The sequence below is a fragment of the Hypanus sabinus genome (genome assembly GCF_030144855.1).
Source record: "Hypanus sabinus isolate sHypSab1 chromosome X1 unlocalized genomic scaffold, sHypSab1.hap1 SUPER_X1_unloc_11, whole genome shotgun sequence".
NCBI classification, from domain to species: domain Eukaryota; kingdom Metazoa; phylum Chordata; class Chondrichthyes; order Myliobatiformes; family Dasyatidae; genus Hypanus; species Hypanus sabinus.
Window position 1 is genome coordinate 63,733 of NW_026778959.1, and position 22,560 is coordinate 86,292.

At 46.3% G+C, this 22,560-nt stretch overlaps 1 protein-coding gene across 1 annotated transcript in view; it reads left to right on the forward strand.

Annotated features, from left to right (window-relative positions):
* Window positions 1-22,560, forward strand: part of LOC132385581 (insulin-like growth factor 2 mRNA-binding protein 1) — a gene marked incomplete at its 5' end in the record, with an annotated part of 38,817 nt that overhangs the window by 13,279 nt on the left and 2,978 nt on the right. Inside the window, 3 exons of the mRNA XM_059957746.1 lie at window positions 13,583-13,657; window positions 16,433-16,564; window positions 19,613-19,726. Of these exons, the coding sequence (XP_059813729.1) occupies window positions 13,583-13,657; window positions 16,433-16,564; window positions 19,613-19,726 (321 nt within the window). The remainder of the gene's footprint in view (window positions 1-13,582; window positions 13,658-16,432; window positions 16,565-19,612; window positions 19,727-22,560) is intronic.

Consider the following 22,560-nt stretch of genomic DNA (forward strand, 5'->3'; position numbering starts at 1 on the left):
ATGATGGCAGAATATAGTGTTAATAGTAACACTCTTGGCAGTTTGGAGGATCAGAGGGATCTTGGGGTCTGAGTCCATAGGACGCTCAAAGCAGCTGCGCAGGTTGACTCTGTGATTAAGAAGGCGTACGGTGTATTGGCCTTCATCAATCGTGGGATTGAGTCTAGAAGCCGGGAGGTAACGTTGCAGTTATGTAGGACCCTGGTCAGACCCCACTTGGAGTACTGTGCTCAGTTCTGGTCGCCTCACTACAGGAAGGATGTGGAAACCATAGAAAGGGTGCAGAGGAGATTTACAAGGATGTTGCCTGGATTGGGGAGCATGCCTTATGAGAATAGGTTGAGTGAACTCGGCCTTTTCTCCTTGGAGCGACGGAGGATGAGAGGTGACCTGATGGAGGTGTACAAGATGATGAGAGGCATTGATCATGTGGATAGTCAGAGGTTTTTCCCAGGGCTGAAATGGCTAACACGAGAGGGCACAGTTTTAAGGTGCTGGGGAGTAGGTACAGAGGAGATGTCAGGGGTAAGTTTTTCACTCAGAGAGTGGTGAGTGTGTGGAATGGGCTGTCAGTGGCAGTGGTGGTGGAGGCGGATACAATAGGGTCTTTTACGAGACTCCTGGACAGGTACACGGAGCTCAGAAAAATAGAGGGCTATGGGTAACCCCTGGGTAATTTCTCAGGTAAGGACATGTTCGGCACAGCTTTGTGGGCTGGAGGGTCTGTATTGTGCTGTAGGTTTTCCATGTTTCTGTGTTTTCTAACTTTGGCCTCAACACCGGCCTGGTAAAGCAGGAATTCCTATTTCACTCTGCTCCTCAATCTGCTGTTGCCCCGCCTTTTATTACATTCAAGGGAGCAAGATTGAATATGGTGGATGAGTCCAGGTATCTCGACAGCATCGTCCCTAGTGATGTCTCCCTGGGCAAGGAAATCAATGCAAAGCCAGCCCGAACTTTGTGGTTGAACCAGCTTTGATGGACAGTGTTGTGTTTTTAATATTTCAGTTATATTGTAAATATATTGTTTGAATAAGCATTCTTTGCTGTGTATATAATTTATTATGGGTTATATGTAAAAGTACGTGAATGACATACATCATTACGCCACCATGCCATATGTGCATGCCTGACAAAACCTGCAACAGTAATTCCTCCCTCTGACTGAGGACAGTTCCCTTGCCCTCACTGAGAATGAGCTTGGACTCCACAGCCACCTCCATGGCAGCTGAGGCACGCGTCAGACAGGATGTTTGACTATCAAACTGCTACAGAAAACACGGAGTTTGTGGATCTGTCACTAAACTGGCATTGCATTTCCAATGTTGCAACTCATAAGTGCAAGAGATTCTGCAGAAACTGGAAATCCAAAACAACAGTCGACGTCTGAGGACAAGACCCTTCATCAGGACTGGCCTTTCAACTCATGTTCTCTGTATTATTTATTTATTTATCTTAAACATCTCTTTATTGCTTTTTCAGAATGAAAAGAAAACACATTAAATCATCCATAGGTTGGAAAGTGCAACAAAGTTAAAGAAAAGGGAAAAATAAATTACATAAGAAATCAAAAGAAAAAAAACACACACATAAAAAGCAAACACCCCACCATTTAAAAAAAAGCAATCAATTCAGTTCTTTACTTTCATCATCAAATGTCCCAAATTTCCCGAAATTTGCCAAGTTTGTGTTTTGCAATGTAGTTTATCTTTTCTGGAGCAAGATAAGAAGTCATTCCACTGGTTTCTTCCACGAATAGGCTAGGCAACGTTTGACTAACAAAAAACAAATATTAAGCAGAGACCTTACATTTTTGGAGGTTACATAGTCCTTTGGATAAATGTTCAGAATTTATAATTTAGGATCAAGGGGCACCTTTTTTCCAATAATCTAACTAATTAAATCCAGCACCTTCTTCCAGAAGCAGACTATGTGGGGGCATTCCCATATACAATGGAACAGAGACCCCTTTTGGTGATTACATTTAATGCATGTGTCTGGAATGTTGGGTTAAAGTGATGCAACCTGACTGGAGTAATGTACTGTCTGGTTGTCCATTTGTATTGTAGTCGTTTAGAGTGAGTGTTCACTGACTAGGTTTGAACTATAGAACAAGCTTCTGACCACTCTTTTTCTGACAGATTCTCATGCAAATCAGCTCTCCATGCTTGTAGTATGTTGTTTGATGACTCTTTGCATTTAGTTGCAAACAAATTGTGTAATACAGACACATGTCCCTAGCTTCAGATAATTTCAGAGTGATGCCTTCCAGGGTAGATAAAGGAGGGAGTTTCAAACTGTAACATTGCAATAATAATAATAATAATAACAATAAAGCTTCGCAACTGAAGGTATTTAAAAAGTGTTTTGTTGGAATTCCATATGTGGCCTTGAGTTCTTCAAGTGACATAAATGTATTGCCATTATAAAGATCACACAGCTTAGCTATGCCTCAGGTTGATCAAGTTTTAAAGCCAGGGTCTGCTCTGCCGGGCCGGAAGCTATCGTTACCAAAGATAGGAGTAAACTGGGATAACTGTGATGTCACTCCTAAATATGCAAGAACATCGTGCCAAACCATTATTGTATTTTTTAAGAAAGGGTTTTTAGTTTGTTTGACCAGTTTTTTTCTTACCTGCTGAATGCATATATAGTTCTAGAGGGATATCGATCGACTGGGATTCCATTGAGACCCAAGGAGGGGAGTGATCCTTAACAAAGTAGAACATTTTTTCTCTAATTTGGGCCGCCCAGAAATACCATATAAGATTTGGTAGCTGTAAGCCGTCTCTATCATACAGCAGATATAACAGGGAAAGCCTGAGTCTCAGACGTCTATTATTCCAGATGAAATTAGAAACAATTTTCTTTAATAAATAAAAGAAAGATGATGGAGGAGAAAGTGGGATAGGTTGGAAAAGGTACAGGAACTTCGGTAAACTTGACGTTTTTAAAATGTTTATGCATCCAATCAAAGATATGGGCAATTTCGTCCATCGGTTTATAAGTTGAATAACTGAGTCTGTGAGAGGGTTATAATTAGTTGGGATAATTTTATCAATAGTAGGAGTAATTTTAACACCCAGATAGGCAAAACCCTGTTCTGACACCATAAACAGAGTTTGAAGTGGGGGATTGAGTCTCTCATCTTTATCCATGAATAATGAACAGAGGCCCAACATTATCAGTGGTAGAGAATATTACAGCCAAATTATACCAAGAGTCTTTATCAAATTTAACCTGGTCGTAGTTACAGTGCCACTATTCAAGCAAAAGTCAAAAAACTGCTGTACTGTCTCACTTACTGGCAGCCTCCAAGTTGTAGTCCCTCAGCTCCTGCACGAGTTTCTCCGCTGTCAAAAGTGTGGCGTTTTCTTTTGTAGGTCACCAGCAGTTTTGCAGGGTGAGTTATCCCATACCGTAGGTCCAGGATGGAGAGAGAGGCTAACTCTTTCTTCACTAGATCAAAAATTTTCCTTCACCTGAGGAGTTCGGCAGAGACGTCGGGGAAAAACACGATTCTCTGATTGGCGAAAAGTACAGGTTCTTTCAGCCTGACAGCATTCATAACTCAGGTCTTGTCCGCGTAGTTTAAGAACTTCATTATCGCTACCCTGGGTCACTTAGCCGACTGTGCTTCAACCTCGTTAGCCCTACCAATTCTGTGCGCTCTCTCAATCAGCAGGAGCCCAGGGAAGTTTTCAGCACCAAGCACCTCAGGGATCCATTTTTCCAAAAAATAGACCATATCAGCCCCTTCCATCCTCTCCGGGAGACCCACTAGGCGAAGGTTAGAACAGCGGCTACGATTTTCCAAGTCGTCCGCTCTAAGCGCTAACGCCTCCTTAGCTGCTTTCATGGTCGTATTCTGATTACGCAGAGAGGCGACGTCATCTTGATTAGTGCTAATTCTATCTTTGGCTTCTGTAATGCGCACTGTGACAGTTTGTACTCCTTGTATAGCGTCTAGTAGCCCGTCAAATCTCGACACAAGGTCATCTTTCATTGTTTGAATAGAGTTTAGGATTCAGTCTGGGCCTACGGCTGTGCTAGCGTCTGTTGCCTCTTCACTAGCATTGTCGGCAGCTTGGTTACAGGTGGGGTCTAATTTCAAAGACTTTTGTGTCTGCTTTGTTGGTTTCGGTGGCATTTCGGCTATCACTCAGTTTCCAATCAGACAAACTGGAGCTGTTCAGGTAATTCAAGGTTGTTTGGTTGTGTAATTTCAAAACTTTTCAGAGGAGCTCTGATGCACCGTGTGATAACCGGAAGTCTTATTTATTTATTTTGAACTTATTATTTTCTTCTGTATTTGCACTATTTGTCAGTCCTTGCATTGATCCTATTGTATTTCTTTGTTCTATTGTGAATGTCTGCAAGAAAGTGAATCTCAAGATAATATTTGGTGACATATACAGTGACTATAAAAAGTATTCACCCCCCCCCCCCCCCACCCTTGGAAGTTTTCATGCTTTATTGTCTTACAACATTGATTAACAGTGACTTCATCTGACTTTTTTTTTGACACTGATCATCAGAAAAGGACTCTTTTGTGTCAAAGTGAAAACAGATCTCCACAAGGTGATCTAAATTAATTACAAATATAAAACACAAAATAATTGATTGAATTAGTATTCACCCCTCCCCCTTTAATATGACACACCAGATCGTCGCTGGCGCAGCCAATTGGCTTTAGAAGTCACATCATTAGTTAAATGGAGATCACCGTATGTGGTCAATTGATTGTAGTAAAAATACACCTGTGTCTGGAAGGTCCAACTGCTGGGGAGTCAGTATCCTGACAAAAACTACACCACAAAGACAAAAGAACACTCCAAGCAACTGTGAAAAGGTTATTGAAAAGCACGAGTCAGGAGACGGATACAAGAAAATTTCCAAGTCACTGAATATCCCTTGAAGTACAGTTCAGTCAATCATCAAGAAATGGAGAGAATATGGCACAGCTGTAAATCTGCCTAGAGCAGGCTGTCCTCAAAGACAGAGTGACCGTGCAAGAAGGGGAGGAGTGAGGGAGGCCACCAAAAGACCTCTGACAACTCTGGAGGAGTTACAAGCTTCAGTGGCTGAGATGGGAGAGACTGTGCAAACAACAACTGTTGCCCGGGTGCTTCACCAGTCGCAGCTTTATGGGAGAGTGGCAAAGAGAAAGCCACTGTTGGAAAAAAAACGCATTTAAAATTTTGGCTAGAGTTTACTAGAAGGCATGAGGGAGACTCCAAAGTCAGCTGGAAGAAGGTTCTATGGTTTGATGAAACCACAATTGAGCTTTTTGGCCATCAGGCTAAACGCTATGTTCGATGGAAGCCAAACACTGCACACCATCCCTACCGTGAAGCACGGTGGTGGCTGCATCACGCTGTGGGGACGCTTCACTGCAGCAGGCCCTGGAAGGCTTGTGAAGGTAGAGGGTAAAATGAATGCAACAAAGTACAGGGAAATCCTGGAGGAAAACCTGATGCAGTCTGCACGAGAACTGAGACTTGGGAGAAGATCTGTTTTCCAGCAAGACAATGACCCCAAACATAAAGCCAAAGCTACACAGGACTGGCTGAAAACAACAAAGTTAATGTCCTGGAGTGGCCAAGTCAGGGTCCAGACCTCAATCCAATTGAGAATTTGTGGCTGGACTTGAAAAGGGCTGTTCACTCACGATCCCCATGCAAACTGACAGAGCTTGAGCAGTTTTGTAAAGAAGAATGGGGAAAAATTGTAGTGTCCAGATGTGCAAAGCTGATAGAGACCTATCCACACAGACTCATAGAAACATAGAAAACCTACAGCACAATACAGGCCCTTCGGCCCACAAAGCTGTGACGAACAATTCCTTATCTTAGAAATTACCTAGGGTTACCCATAGCCCTCTATTTTTCTAAGCTCTGTGTACCAGTCCAGGAGTCTCTTAAAAGACCCTATCATATCCGCCTCCACCACCATCACCGGCAGCTCATCGACTCGAGGCTGTAATTGCTAACAAAAATGCCTCTACTAAATACTGACTTGAAGGGGTGAGTAATTATGCAATCAATTATTTTGTGTTTTATATTTGTAACTAATCTGTTTTCACTTTGACACAAAAGTCTTTTTTCTGTTGATCAATGTAAAAAAGAACGAATCAAGTCACTGTGATTCAATGTTATAAAACAATAAAACATGAAAGCCAATTTTTTTTACAGAATTCCTTTATTACAAATATCGGTGCTATACAATGTATACAGAACAGTGACTAACACAATTACTTCACTACAATACACATTAAACCAAAATGTTCCCATCTCTATCATGATGGCATTTACACCCCGTGGAGCCCAACGGTCCCGGAACGCCTCTGAGGTCGCCGTGGACTGCGTGTGTTCCTTTTCAATATTTACCTGAGCACGAACATACCCCCTAAACATTGCCAGGCAGTCTGCCCGGGCAGATCCTCCGCCACCTGTTTCCAAGACCTTCGGATGGCTGGTTTCGCCAGCCCCAGCAGCAAGTTAACAAGGACTAGATGTTGTGGTCCATGTAGGGACCAACGACGTGGGTAGGATGAGTGAGGGGGTCCTGCGTAGGGAGTTCAGGGAGTTAGGTGCGAAGCTGAAGAGCAGGACCTCCAGGGTAACAATCTCAGGATTGCTACCTGTGCCACGTGCGAGTGAGGCAAGGAACAGAAGGATTATACAGATTAATACGTGGCTGAGAGGATGGTGCAGGAGGGAGGGCTTCAGGTTTTTAGATAATTGGGCTTTGTTCCAGGGAAGGTGGGATCTGTTCCGAAGGGACGGTTTACACCTGAACTGGAGCGGTACTAACATTCTTGCAGGGAAGTTTGCTAGTGCTTCTTGGGGGGGTTTAAACTAAATTTGCAGGGGGCGGGGATCCAGAATGTGAGAGAGGATAGCGAGATGAAGAATAAAGGACAGGTGGGGACTACACGGTTCCGGAATATTAAGTGTGTAGTAGAGGAAGGTGGGGTGGAACAAGTGATAAGGAGGACTCATGTACAGAGGGATGGTCTGACGGAACATGGAGTTAAATGTGTTGAAACAATAAGTAAATTTAGGAAGGACAACAAAATTCTAGGGGTGTATAGCCCAATGGGAGTTCGGGGAGCTGGGTTAAGCACAATAGGCAGCGATTTAAACAGAGAGAGGAGAAATGGGCTAAAAATTCTATATCTGAATGCACGAAGTGTCAGAAATAAGGCAGATTATCTTGAAGCTCAGGTGCGAATGGGTAAATATGATGTTGTTGGGATAACGGAGACATGGCTGCAGGGGGATCAGACCTGGGAAATGAATGTACAAGGGTATACGTGCTACCGTAGGGACAGAAATGTGGACAGAGGGGGTGGGGTGGCCCTGCTGGTGAGGAATGAGATTCAGTCCTTTGCAAGGGAGGACATAGGATCAGGAGAAGTAGAGTCTGTGTGGATAGAACTGAGGAACAGTAAGGGCAAAAGGACCCTAATGGGTGTTGTCTACAGGCCACCAAACAGTAGCACGGATATTGGGTGCAAGTTGTATAGGGAGTTAACATTGGCATGTGGCAAAGGTAATGTCGCAGTAGTTATGGGGGATTTCAACATGCAGGTGAACTGGGAGAATCAGGTTTGTGCTGGACCCCAGGATAGGGAGTTTGTAGAGTGCCTACGGGATGCATTCTTGGAACAGCTTGTACGAGAGCCGACCAGTGACAAGACTATTCTGGATTAGTGTTATGTAATGAACAGGATTTGATAAACGATCTTGCAGTAAAGGAGCCATTAGGAGGTAGTGATCATAATATGATAAATTTTTATCTGCAATTTGAGAAGGATAAGGGCAGCTCGGAGGTGTCAGTGTTGCAGTTGAACAGGGGAACTATGGAGCCATGAGGGAGGAGCTGGCCAAAGTTGACTGGACGGATAGCCTAGCAGAAAAGACAGTGGAACAGCAATGGCAGGTATTCTTGGGATTAATGCACAAGGTGCAAAATCAGTTCATCCCCCAGAGAAGGAAGGATTCAAAGGGGGGAAAGGGGCCACAGTGGTTGACAAAGGAAGTCAGAGATTGCATAGCATTAAAAAAAAGGAAGTATGACAGAGCTAAGGTGAGTGGGAGGACAGATGATTGGGAAGTTTTTAAGGAACAACAGAAAACTAAAAAGACAATATGGGGAGAAAAAATGAGGTACGAACACAAGCTAGCCAGGAATATAAAGGAGGATAGCAAAAGCTTTTTTAGGTATGTGAAGAGAAAGAAGATAGTTAAGAACAATGTTGGGCCCTTGAAGAATGAATTGGGTGAAATTGTTACGGGAAACAGAGAAATGGCAGAAGAATTTAATGAATACTTTAGATCTGTTTTCACTAAGGAAGACACAAGCAATCTCCCAGATGTATGGATGGGCCAAGGATATAGGGTAACAGAGGAAATGAAACAGACTGACATTAGGAAGGAAACAATGATGAGAAGACTGATGGGACTGAAGGCTGACAAATCCCCAGGTCCAAATGGTCTGCATCTTAGGGTACTAAAGGAGGTGACCCTGGAAATTGGGGATGCATTGGTAATCATTTTCCAATGTTCCTTAGATTCAGGATCAGTTCCTGAGGATTGGAGAATGGCTAATGTTATCCCACTTTTTAAAAAAGGAGGGAGGGAGAAAACAGAGAACTATCGACCTGTCAGTCTGACATCGGTGGTGGGGAAGATGCTAGAGTCCATTATTAAGGATGAAATAGTGGCATATCTAGATAGCAGTGATAGGATTGGGCTGAGCCAGCATGGATTTACCAAGGGTAAATCATGCTTGACTAATCTGTTGGAGTTTTTCGAGGATGTAACCAGGAAGTTAGACAAGGGAGATCGAGTGGATGTAGTGTACCTCGATTTTCAGAAGGCATTTGATAAGGTCCCACATAGGAGATTGGTGGGTAAAATCAGAGCTCAGGGCATCGGGGGGAAGACATTGACATGGATAGAAAACTGGTTGGCAGATAGAAAGCAAAGGGTAGTGGTGAATGGGTGTTTCTCGGAATGGCAGGTGGTGACTAGTGGGGTACCACAGGGTTCGGTATTGGGACCACAGCTGTTTACAATTTAGATGAAGGCACTGAGAATAACATCAGCAAATTTGCTGATGATACTAAGCTGGGTGGCAGTGACATGTGATGAGGATGTTAGGAGAATTCAGGGTGACTTGGATAGGCTGGGTGAGTGGGCAGATACTTGGCAGATGACGTTTAATGTGAATAAGTGTGAGGTTATCCACTTTGGGAGTAAGAACAGGAAGGCAGATTATTATCTGAACGGTGTAGAGTTGGGTAAGGGAGAAATACAAAGAGATCTCGGAGTCCTTGTTCATCAGTCACTGAAGGTGAATGAGCAAGTGCAGCAGGCAGTGAAGAAGGCTAATGGAATGTTGACCTTTGTTACAAAGGGAATTGAGTACAAGAGCAAGGAAATCCTTTTGCATTTGTACAGAGCCCTGGTGAGACCACACCTGGAGTATTGTGTACAGTTTTGGTCTCCAGGGTTAAGGAAGGACATCCTGGCTGTAGAGGAGGTGCAGCGTAGATTCACGAGGTTAATTCCTGGGATGTCTGGACTGTCTTACGCAGAGAGGTTAGAGAGACTGGGCTTGTACACGCTGGAATTAAGGAGATTGAGAGGGGATCTGATTGAAACATATAAGATTATTAAGGGATTGAACAAGATAGAGGCAGGAAATAAGTTCCAGATGCTGGGAGAGTCCAGTACCAGAGGACATGGTTTGAGAATAAGGGGTAGGTCATTTAGGACAGAGTTAAGGAAAGACTTCTTCTCCCAGAGAGTTGTGGGGGTCTGGAATGCACTGCCTCGAAAGGTGGTGGAGACCAATTCTCTGGATGCTTTAAAGAAGGAGCTAGATAGGTATCTTATGGATAGGGGAATCAAGGGATATGGGGACAAGGCAGGAACCGGGTATTGATAGTAGATGATCAGCCATGATCTCAAAATGGCGGTGCAGGCTCGAAGGGCCGAATGGTCTACTTCTGCACCTATTGTCTATTGTCTATTGACATCCTCATCTCTCCATGACCCCACTCCTTACTGGATGACCATATATAAATAGGGTGGGTTAAAGTGCAACTAAAAGGCGAGAAGGGAGGTGAATACTTTTCATAGGCACTGATACATACTTCAATGATAAAAAATTACCTTTAAATTAGTCCTGGGTGGTGGGGCTCCTTATGATGGATGCCTCACCATCTTCAGGCCTATCAAAGGTGTCCTGGATGCTGGGAAGATGCTCCCATGATGGAGACAGCTGATTTTACCTCTATCTTTTTCTGATTGTGTGATGTGGCCCCCAACCAACTAGTTAATCAGGCACCCTGTTAGAATGTTCTCCACGGTACACATATAGGTTTTCCTCAGATGGCAGAGTGACCATGAATGACCTTGGTTGTGTCAAAGGTCTCTTGATGAGCCTGTTTCTATTATTGAGAAAGTTATCAAAAATTCTTAAGTGAATTGAAATAAAAGGGCTTAAGAAGACAAAAGACTGCACCTGTAAATATAGAGATACCCCTGTGAAGGCTTATTTGATGCACAGCCTGGAAATGAGCCGTGCAAACCTGGAGGGCTTTGCAAAGCACTTAGAGGTTGCATCAGAGTTGCACACAAAAAACAAAGGGTCTCATCTCAAAATGTTGACCCTTTATTCCTCCTGCTGCCTGGCCCGCTGAGTTCCTCCAGAATTTTATGTGTGTTACTCTGGATTTCCAGCATCTGCAGAGTCTCACGTATTCATGACCTATCTGCCCCCCACCACCACACTCTCATGATCTTCCATCAGTTCATTGAGATTCTGCTCCTTGCTGGCATCTGGTTCCTTGCTCAACTCGCTCAGCAGGTGAAGATCCCACGGTCCTTGCTCTCCCCCTGGTGGCCTGTTGCGTAAAAGCACCTCAGCAGAGCCTGCTCTGAGCCAGGGTGTTGATCCATGTCTCCCACTAGACAGAGGGGTGGACATTCCCAGGATCCCTGCTCTGAATTGAAATCTGGCCATACCCACTTGGTAAAATTTGTGGATACGGCAACTCGGAGATGGCAAAGATGGTGTGAACCCCAAGGTCCCGAAGGAGTGTGCTGAGCAGCTGTGTGGAGTTCTCCAGCGCATTTTTAATCTGAATCTCAGCTTGGAAATGGTCCCGACTGTGTGGAAATCAAGTGTGGTCCCAGTTCCCAAGAAGAGTCGACCAAAAGTCTTGAATGATTACCGTCCAGTGGCCCTGACCTCACACATCATAAAGACCCTAGAGGGGCTGGTCCTGGCTCACCTCCAACCCCTGGTCTGATTAGCCCTCGATCTCCTGCAGTTTGCCTCCCAGGAGCACATTGGAGTTGACGTTGCTGTTACCTACCTGCTGAACAGAGCCTACTCTCATTTGGATAACCAGGGCAGCATGTGAGGATAATGTTTTTTTAATTTCTCAAGTGCCTTCAATACCATACAGCCCTCATTGCTGAGGGAAAAGTTCCGTTCAATGCAGATTAGCACTTCCATTGTATCCTGGATAATGGGCTACCTGACTGGCAGGCCACAGTCTGTCTGGCTTCAGAGCTGTGTGTCAGACACGGCCATGAGCCGCACTGGGGCCCCACAGGGGACTGAGCTGGCTCCCTTCCTGTGCACCCCCTATACCTCGGACTTCAGGTACACCACTGAGTCATGTCATCTGCAGAAATTCCCTGATGACTCAACAGTAGCTGAGTGTGTGACGGGAGGTGGATACAGGGCCCTGGGGGAGGACTTTGTCAAACGGTGTGAGCTGAATCATCCGCAGCTCAGCATCAGTAAGACAGAGGAGACGGTGATGGACTTTAGGAAGACTGTTCCCTGTTACTATCGACGGTGAGGACGTGGATGTGGTGAGGACCTACAGGTACCTGGGGTGGGGGGGGGGCACCTGGACGACAGACTCGAGTGGAGCCCCAACACAGAGGAGACGGTGATGGACTTTAGGAAGACTGCTCCCTGTTACTATCGACGGTGAGGACGTGGATGTGGTGAGGACCTACAGGCACCTGGGGGGGGGGGGGGGCACCTGGATTACAGACTCGAGTGGAGCCCCAACACAGAGGGGACGGTGATGGACTTTAGGAAGACTGCTCCCTGTTACTATCGACGGTGAGGACGTGGATGTGGTGAGGACCTACAGGTATCTGGGGGGGTGGGCACCTGGATTACAGACTCGAGTGGAGCCCCAACACAGAGGGGACGGTGATGGACTTTAGGAAGACTGCTCCCTGTTACTATCGACGGTGAGGACGTGGATGTGGTGAGGACCTACAGGTACCTGGGGGGGGGGGGGCACCTGGATTACAGACTCGAGTGGAGCCCCAACACAGAGGAGACGGTGATGGACTTTAGGAAGACTGTTCCCTGTTACTATCGACGGTGAGGACGTGGATGTGGTGAGGACCTACAGGTACCTGGGGGGGGGGGCACCTGGATGACAGACTCGAGTGGAGCCCCAACACAGAGGAGATGGTGATGGACTTTAGGAAGACTGCTCCCTGTTACTATCGACGGTGAGGACGTGGATGTGGTGAGGACCTACAGGTACCTGGGGGGGGTGGTGCACCTGGATGACAGAGTCGAGTGGAGCCCCAACACAGAGGCCGTGTACAAGAAGGGCCAGAGTTGCCTCTACTTCCCGAGGAGACTGAGGTCCTTCGGAGGGTGCAGGCCTCTCCTTAACACGTTCTACCAGTCTGTTGTCACCAGGACAATCTCCTGTGCGGTGGTGAGCTGGGGCAATGGCATCAACGTGGGTGACGCCAACAGGCTCAATAAACTGATTAGAGAGGCCGGCTCTGTTACAGGAGTCAAACTGGACACACTGGGGGCCGTGGTAGAACAAAGGACCCTCCGGAAAACCCGGGCAATTCTGGACAATGTTCCTCACCCTCTGCGTGCCACCTCGGCTGAACAGGGGAGCACTTTCAGTAACAGACTGAGACAACTGCGCTGCTCCAAAGAGCACGAAATGAGTTCACTCTTACCCTCGGACATTAGGCTCCATAATGAGTCAACCTGTAGCCAGGGAAGTGATGCCCCCCCCCCCCTCCTGTCAGAGTGCTCGTGGTAACTTATTTTTTATTCTTTCTACTTCTCTACTAATATTGATATCTGTGCACTTGTAATGCAACTGTGACACTGTCATTTCCTTTGGGATGAATAAAGTAAACACAAAAGATTCTGCAGATGCTGGAAATCTTGATGAACTCACACAGGGGAAACTCAGCAGGTCAGGCTCCATCTATGGAGGGGAATAAACAATCGACATTTCGAGCCGAGATGCTTCCTCAGCGCTGGAGAGTAAGGGGGAAGAAGGTTGGGGGGCAAGTGAGGGGGAAGGCTGGTGCATGGGAGGGGACGCGGTGAGCAGCAGGAAGGGGAGAGTTGGAAGAGGCCTGCCCAACACCCGACTCCGGATTCCAGCATCTGCAGAATCGTGTGGGTGAGTGTGTGTGATTACGTTGTTGGAGACACACTCTCGTTCCCTCCTCGCAGCAGGTGTAATGTTCCAACGTTCCTCTTGCAGATTGCTCCTGCGGAAAGCCCGGACACAAAACAGCGCATGGTGATCATCACGGGGCTCCCTGAGGCCCAGTTTAAGGTAAAAGCCACCTGGAGAGGGAGGGAAGATTACACTTGCGGGCTGGGAGCTAACTTACAGATGCTCTGTTCTTGCCAAGTATGCAGCCACTTCACTAGGTACAGGAGAGGAATGCGATGTGGTCTTCTGCTGCCATAGCCCATACATTTCCATATTCGACATGTTATGCGTTCAGAGACGTTCGTCTGCACACCACTGTTGTAACGTGTGGTTATCTGAGTTACTGTCACCTTCCTGTCAGCTCGAACCGATCTGGCCATTCTCCTCTGACATCTCTCATTAACAAGACATTTCACCCACAGTACTGCCACTCACTGGCTTTTTTTTGTTTTTACACCATTCTCTGTCCACTATAGAGATTGTTGTGCATGTAAATCCCAGGAGATCAGCAGTTTCTGAGATTCTCAAGACCCCATCTGGCACCAACAATCATTTCATGGTCGAAATAACTTAGATCACGTTTCTTCCCCATTCTGAGGTTTGGCCTGAACAATAACTGAACCTCCTGACTGTGCATTGAGCTCTGCCACATGATTAGCCATTTGCAGTAACGAGCGGGTGTACAGACACTGTACAGGCGCGCGGATGAAAGGTAAGTGAAGGAGGGAAAGGTTCTCAACACCTCTACATCCCATGGATCAATACGTTTCAGCAAGGGGTCCGTGGGCCCCTGTATCCCCAGGACCCCAAGGTCGGCACAGTATCGTTGGCTAAAGGGTTTGTACTGTGCTGTACAATTACCTGTCTTTGTTCTGAGACTCAGTTGTCTGTTCTTTAAGCTGACTGTTCCCAACCCAGGCCAGTTGGGTTGAAGTGATGGGATGATTTGAAGGCAAGGTTTAGGAGTTTTTTAATGAGATAATGGACAATTACCTCAGAAGGTCACGTGTTTTTCAATGTGCTAGTACAGGGCAATGGGCCCAATGTCCCTCTCCTCCACTGGACTGATGTATGTGTTTAATGCGTGGTCACTTCATCCCGAGCCTGTTCCACTCTCTCCTTCGTAACCTCCTCTTACCTCATTCTCATTCTCTGTTCTCTTACTACCTTTTTCTCCTCTCTCTCTCTCTCGCTCAGAACCACAGAACCAAAGAACATTACAGCACAGAAACAGGCCTTTTGGCCCTTCTTGGCTGTGCCGAACCATTTTTCTGCCTAGTACCACTGACCTGCATCTAGACCATATCCCTTCATACACCTCTCATCCATGGACCTGTCCAAGTTTTTCTTAAATACTAAAAGCATTTACCACTTCATCTGGCAGCTCATTCCACACTCCCACCACTCTCTGTGTGAAGAAGCCCCCCCCCCAATGTTCCCTTTAAACTTTTCCCCCTTCACCCTTAACCCATGTCCTCTGGTTTTTTTCTCCCCTGGCCTCAGTGGAAAAAGCCTGCTTGCATTCACTCTATCTGTACCCATCATAATTTTATATACCTCTATCAAATCACCCCTCATTCTTCTACGCTCCAGGGAATAGAGTCCTAACCTATTCAACCTTTCTCTGTAACTCAGTTTCTCAGAGCAACATCCTTGTAAACCTTCTCTGCACTCTTTCAACCTTATTAATATCCTTCCAGTAATTCGGTGACCAAAACTGCACACAATACTCCAAATTCAGTCACACCAATGTCTTATACAACCTCACCATTACATTCCAACTCTTACACTCAATACTTTGATTTATAAAGGCCAATGTACCAAAAGCTCTCTTTACAACCTTATCTACCAGTGACGCCACTTTTAGGGAATTATGTATCTGTACTCCCAGATCCCTCTGTTCTACTGCACTCCTCAGTGTCCCACCATTTACCTTGTATGTTCTACCTTGGTTTGTCCTTCCAAAGTGCAATACCTCACACTTGTCTGCATTAAACTCCATCTGCCATTTGTCAGCTCATTTTTCCAGCTGGTCCAAATCCCTCTGCAAGCTTTGAAAACCTTCCTCACTGTCCACTACACCTCCAATCTTTGTATCATCAGCAAATTTGCTGATCCAATTTGCCACATTATCATCCAGATCATTGATTCAGATGACAAATAACAATGGACCCAGCACTGTTCCCTGTGGCACACCACTTCCTTTTTCCAACTCTCATTTGCTGAAGATCCCTCCAACCTTTATCTCTCTCTCTCTCACATATACTCTCTTCCTTTCTCTCTCGCTCTCCCGCTTTTCTCACTCTCACTGTCTCTCTCCCTTTCACACTCTCTCTCTTTCTCTAGCGCTCTCACACTCACACACTCGCCTCAGTCTCGATGGCGGATCAAAGGTCAGTGTCCCGACAACCGACATGCCGTGGGAGCCAGAAAACCTTCGTCTGTGTGCCCAGAAACCCGAGTTCTTTGGGCACAGAGCTCGGAAAAAGTGACACAAGAGACTTTTAACAGCAAGTCGCTTGTTACGTCTCCCGCTGTCACTGTGAAATGGAGGCATTCCTTTCTCCCTTATTATGTCGAATACTGGGTAAACGAGTAGTCTTTGGGGTGACTGCAAGTCTGTGTCTTCATTGTTGCTTTGCTGCACGCTTGAGTGCTCGGTGGGGGGTGTCGGTGGTTTTTTATGCCAGAGGTGGGGAGGGGGGAATCGTTGCTCGCTGCCGCTTACACGTGGGAGGGGGAGCTGGGGGCGCTTTGGGGTTCTAACGTTTAACTCTCATTCATTCTGTGGGGCTCTCCTCTGTTTTCATGGATGGTTGTGAAGAAAAAGCATTTCAGGGTGTATATTGTATACATTTCTCTGAAATTAAATGTACCTTTGATTTCCACCCAAAGGTCCAGGGGCGGATCCATGGGAAGCTGAAGGAGGAGAATTTCTTTGGACCCAAGGAAGAAGTGAAACTAGAGACACACATCAAAGTTGCTGCATCAGCAGCTGGAAGGGTGATCGGCAAAGGAGGGAAAACTGTAAGTTCAAGCTCAAGTTTAATCATCATGAATACCGGCAATTGAAACAGCATCACTCTGGGGCCAAGGTGCACATGGCTACAATTCCAGGAAAGCATACAGTCACAAAGAAAAAGAACTAATATAGCCTGAATCCCTCTTGTGTTTCAGAGTAAAATGAAACCATTTTGTGTTGACGAAGGGTCTCGGCCCAGTTGTCAAGTCTCTATTCAGCTCCACAGATGCTGCCTGACTTGCTGAACTTTGTGTGCATTGAAAAACTGAAAACTCCTGGGTCTGTGTGTCTCTGGCCAGGCCAGCATCTTTAACCGCCAGCGAGAAGGGTCTTCTTGAACCTGGGTGGGCCCCCGCCCAGGGTGTTCTTGGGCTGAAGGAACGGTGATAGTAATGTGTATTCAAGTCCAGATGGTGGGCAAGTTGGAAGGGAACCATGTTCCCAGGCACATAGACCATCTCACTGGGAGAGGGAAAGAAACGGTCAGATTGAAGATCAGCGGGACACTGAAGTACTGAAACATAGAGTTCGTGTCAATGACCAACACAGACCAAGGGTGTGGTCGGGACAGCCTGGAAGTATGGCCATGCTTCAAATTCAAAGTTCAAAATAAAATTTACTATCAGAGTACATACATGTCACCACATACAGCCCTGAGATCTTTTCTCTGCGGGCACACTGAGCAAGTCTCTAGAACAGTAACTGTAAACTGTAAACAAACTGTGCAAGTGCAGATTTAAATAAATAACAATAAGTAACAAGCATGAAATAACCATAAGATATAAGAGCAGAAGTAGGCCATTCAGCCCATCGAGTCTGCTCCGCCATTCAATCATGGGCTGATCCAATTCTTCAAGTTACCCCCACTCCCCTGTCTTCTCCCCAGACCCTTTGATACCCTGGCTAATCAAGAACCTGTCTATCTCTGCCTTAAATGCACCCAATGACTTGGCCTCCACAGCCTCTCGTGGCAACAAATTCCACAGATTTACCACCCTCTGACTAAAGTAATTTCTTCACATCTCTGTTTTACATGGACGTCCTTCAATCCTGAAGTTGTGACCTCTTGTCCTAGAATCCCCTACCATGGGAAACAAGGTAACAGAGTCCTTAAGTGAGTGTAGCTATCCCCTTTTGTTCAAGAACCTGATGGTTGAGGGGTAGTAACTGTTCTTGGACCTGGTGATGCAAGTCCTGAAGCTCAGAGGGATCAGAGTGATCTTGGGGTCCGAGTCCACAGGACACTCAAAGCTGCTGCGCAGGTTGACTCTGTGGTTAAGAAGGCGTACGGTGTATTGGCCTTCATCAACCGTGGGATTGAGTTTAGGAGCCGAGAGGTAATGTTACAGCTATATAGGACCCTGGTCAGACCTCACTTGGAGTACTGTGCTCAGTTCTGGTCGCCTCACTACAGGAAGGATGTGGAAACCATAGAAAGGGTGCAAAGGAGATTTACAAGGATGTTGCCTGGATTGGGGAGCATGCCTTACGAGAATAGGTTGAGTGAACTTGGCCTTTTCTCCTTGGAGCGACGGAGGATGAGAGGTGACCTGACAGAGATGTACAAGATGATGAGAGGCATTGATCGTGTGGATAGTCAGAGGCTTTTTCCCAGGGCTGAAATGGCTCTCACGAGAGGGCACAGTTTAAAGGTGCTTGGAAGTAGGTACAGAGGAGATGTCAGGGGTAAGTTTTTTCCGCAGAGAGTGGTGAGTGCGTGGAATGGGCCGGCAATGGTGGTGGAGGCGGATACGATAGGGTCTTTTAAGAGACTCCTGGACAGGAATATGGAGCTCAGAAAAATAGAGGCTATGGGTACCCCTGGGTAATTTCTCAGATAAGGACATGTTTGGCACAGCTTTGTGGGCCGAAAGGCCTGTATTGTGCTGTAGGTTTTCTGTTTCTATGTCTATATGTTTTCCTGTACCTTCCACCTGATGGTAGCAGTGAGAAGACAGCATGGCCTGGGTGGTGAGGGCCTTTGATGATGGATGCTGCTTTTCTATGACCGAGTTTCATGTAGATGTGCTCATTGGTTGGGAGGGTTTTACCCATGATGTACGGAACTGAATCCACTATCTTTTGTAGGATTTTCCTCTCAAAGGTGTTCCCATACCAGGCCGTAATGCAGACTGTCAACACACTTCCCACCACACATCTATAGAAGTTTGCCATGGTTTTTGATGATATACTGAACCTCCACAATCTCCTGAGGAAGTAGAGGAGATGTCATGTTTTCTTCTCAATAATATTTATACAGGTCCTCTGAGATAGTGACACTCAGGAATCGAAAGTTACTGACCCCCTCCACCTCTGATCTTCTGACGACTACTGGCTCATGGACCTCTGGTCTCCCTCTCCTTAGTTCCTTGGTCTTACTGACATTGAGTGAGAGGTTGCTGTTATGACACCACTCAGACAAGTTTTCACTCTCCCTCCTGTATGCTGATTCATCACCCCCTTTTTTACAGCCCACCACAGCAAACTTGTACGTGGTATTGGAGCTATGCTTAGCCACACAGTCATAGGTGTAAAGCGAGTAGAGCAGGGGACTGTACACATCCCTGTGGTGCACGTGTGCTGATGGAGATTGTGGAGGAGATGTTTTTGCCAATCTGAACTGACTGAGGCTTACAAGAGAGGAAATCCAGGATCCAATGCAAATGGGGGTATTGAGGCCTAGGTCTTGGAGTTTCCTGATTAGTTTTGACGGGATGATGGTGTTAAATGCCGAGCTGTAATCGACAGAGCATCGGATGTTCCAGGGTTGAGTGAAGAGCCAGTGAGATAGCATCTGTTGCAGAACTGTTGGCAAATTGGAGCTTTTCACACCAACATAGCATGCCCAGAGCTCACTAACCCTAGCCCGTACGGCAGGAAAAAGCCATGTGGTTACAGGGTGAACGTACAGACAGTGGTGGGAATTGAACCCGGGTCACCGGTGCTGTAAAGAGTTGCGCTGTCTGCTATGGACAGTGCCGCCCCGACCCACTTTCACCCCTGACCTCAAGCTCTGGTGCCAGCACGAGGGTCACTGTGCTTCTGTGTTGCAGGTGAACGAGTTGCAGAATCTATCGAGTGCAGAGGTGGTGGTTCCCCGAGACCAGGTACCCGATGAGAATGACCAAGTGGTTGTGAAGATCATCGGTCACTTCTACGCCAGTCAGGTAACACCTCCTAGACTACCCCCTCGCCCAAACTTCGCCGGTGCCAGGGCCAGGGCCAGGCCGTCTCTGGTCTGGGATGTCCGCAGCCTGATGTGGTGGCAGTGAAACTCAGCGTTTCTAGATTGTTCCAATGTGGTTTCAGGTTTTATTTTCTGTGGGGGTTTTTTTTTTGCTCCATTTTTGTCATTTGCACGATTTGTTCTTTTTTTTTTGCGCAATGGGTATTGCATGGTGTTTCATTGCGAATGTCTACTACATAATCAATGTACTTTGAGTCTTTGAACTGGCCGGGACAACGGAGCAGACGAGACATCAGAGCGAAGCCGAGGGAGAGCCAGTGAAGGTTCAGATACTCAACTGGCTTCTTCCTGATTCTGTACCTCATCCAAAACAATTGTGATCACTGCACCGAGGCAGTCCTAATAACACAGGGTGATAAGTTTTCAGTGACTGGACTTCACGTGAACTCTTCTTATCAGAGAAACTAGTTGACCTCAAAGTTTATAAAGTTATCGCTGAGCTAAATACCGATTTGTTTGTTCGTTTGTGACGTGGACGATCATGGTCTTCCCACGACCATGATTGTTCTTGGCAAGTTTTCCTACAGAAGTGGTCTGCCATTGCCTTCTTCTGGGCAGTGTCTTTACAAGACGGGTGACCCCAGCCATTATCAATACTCTTCAGAGATTGTCTGTCTGGTGTCAGTGTCACATCACCAGGACTTGTGATCTGCACCGGCTGCTCGTACGACCGTCTGCCAGCTGCTCCCACGGCTACACGTGACCTCGATTGACCTCCCACGGTTCCACGTGACCCTGGCCCGCGGAGGGAAGGAGCGGCTTACGTCTCTCCAATCCCTCTATCAAATCTCCCCTCATTCTGCTAAGCTCCCAGGAAGCAGGAAATATGCTCCAGTCCTAATTGATTTAACCTTACCCTGTAGCTCCGGTCCTCGAGCCCCGGCAGTAAAATTTCTGTGTGCTCTTTCAATCTTTCCTATTGGTTAGAGTGTGATTGGGAAAACCTGCTTAACTCTGTGCTTTTGAGTGACTATAGTCTATCCGGCTCAAGCATGACTTCATATAACACCAAGTTTCTTATGAATGTAACTCCAATGCTGCCTTCGCTGTAGACTCACTGGCACCTCGTTACCACACTCTCTTTAAACTTCAGCAACACATGCAAAATGCTGAGGTCAGGTAGGGAAATGGACAATCGGCATTTTGGGCCAAGACCCTTCTTTGACTAAAACATCGACTGTTCTGTCTGTAAATACTGCCTGGCCTTCTGAGCTCCTCCAGCATTTTGTGTGTGTGTGTGTTGCCCTGAATTTCCAGCATCTGCAGAATCTTTTGTATCCCTTTAATCTTATTCAGTTCACTGGAAAATTTATTGTAATGATGTGTAGGACTGTGTGGTGGGATGGAGATGCACTCTGCCAAAGGAGGTGTAAGGTGCTCTTTCCCACCGCTAGCCTGCAGGTCACCCTCGGGCAAGGTGTAGCACCTGCTCAGCCGGGTCAAGGACAACTTCTCTCCTGCTAGAAGTCTCAAATGCTAAAGATGAGATCTTGATCTCTCAATCTACCTCGCCAGAATCTTTGCACTTGATTTGTCTGCCTCCTGTAACTATACCATCACTGTCATCATCAATATGCGTTGTCATATGACATCATCATTATGTGCCATGTCATATGACGTAAGTGATCACAATCCTCCCATGACCATGATTGTTCTTGGCAAATTTTTCCACAGTAATGGTTTGTCATTTCCTTCTTCTGGGCCGTGTCTTTACAAGACGGGTGACGTCAGCCATTATCAAGATGGGGGAGGGGGGGACCATAATACATTCAGATGTATTCATCATTAGACAATAGACAATAGGTGCAGAAGTAGACCATTCGGCCCTTCGAGCCTGCACCGCCATTTTGAGATCATGGCTGATCATCTACTATCAATACCCGGTTCCTGCCTTGTCCCCATATCCCTTGATTCCCCTATCCATAAGATACCTACCTAGCTCCTTCCTGAAAGCATCCAGAGAATTGGCCTCCACTACCTTCCGAGGCAGTGCATTCCAGACCCCCACAACTCTCTGGGAGAAGAAGTTTTTCCTTAACTCTGTCCTAAATGACCTACCCCTTATTCTCAAACCATACCCTCTGGTACTGGACTCTCTCAGCATCTGGAACATATTTCCTGCCTCTATCTTGTCCAATCCCTTAATAATCTTATATGTTTCAATCAGATCCCCTCTCAATCTCCTTAATTCCAGCGTGTACAAGCCCAGTCTCTCTAACCTCTCTGCGTAAGACAGTCCGGACATCCCAGGAATTAACCTCGTGATCATCAGCGGTACATTGAAACACACAGTGAAATGCATCATTTGCTTGGAAACCAGCGTCCAGTCTCCTCCGTCTGCACATCCCACTGCAGCCAGCATTATCAAGGCCCCCTGCCACCTTGCTCATTCTCTCTCCTCCCCCTCTCCCAATGGACAGAAGACACAAAAGCTTAAGAAGACATCCAGGGCGGTGGGCTGTGCCTGTGATGGAGCTGGCTAAGTTTACTGGTGACCCTGTGCACCGGAGGGGGCCAGGTGTAAGTGGGAATGCAGAAGTTACAGTAAGATCAGCCATGTTCTCCGTAGAGATTAGCATGACAATTTTACAGCATCAGAGTTCAGAGTTCAATTCTGGTGACCGGCACATAATGATGTAACATCCAAAACAAAAATTAATTTAAAGTGTGTTGAGCCTCAGAATAGAATGATGTGCTTTTAGAATGGAGATTTCTTTAGCCAGAGGATACTGAATCTGGAATTCTTTGCCACAG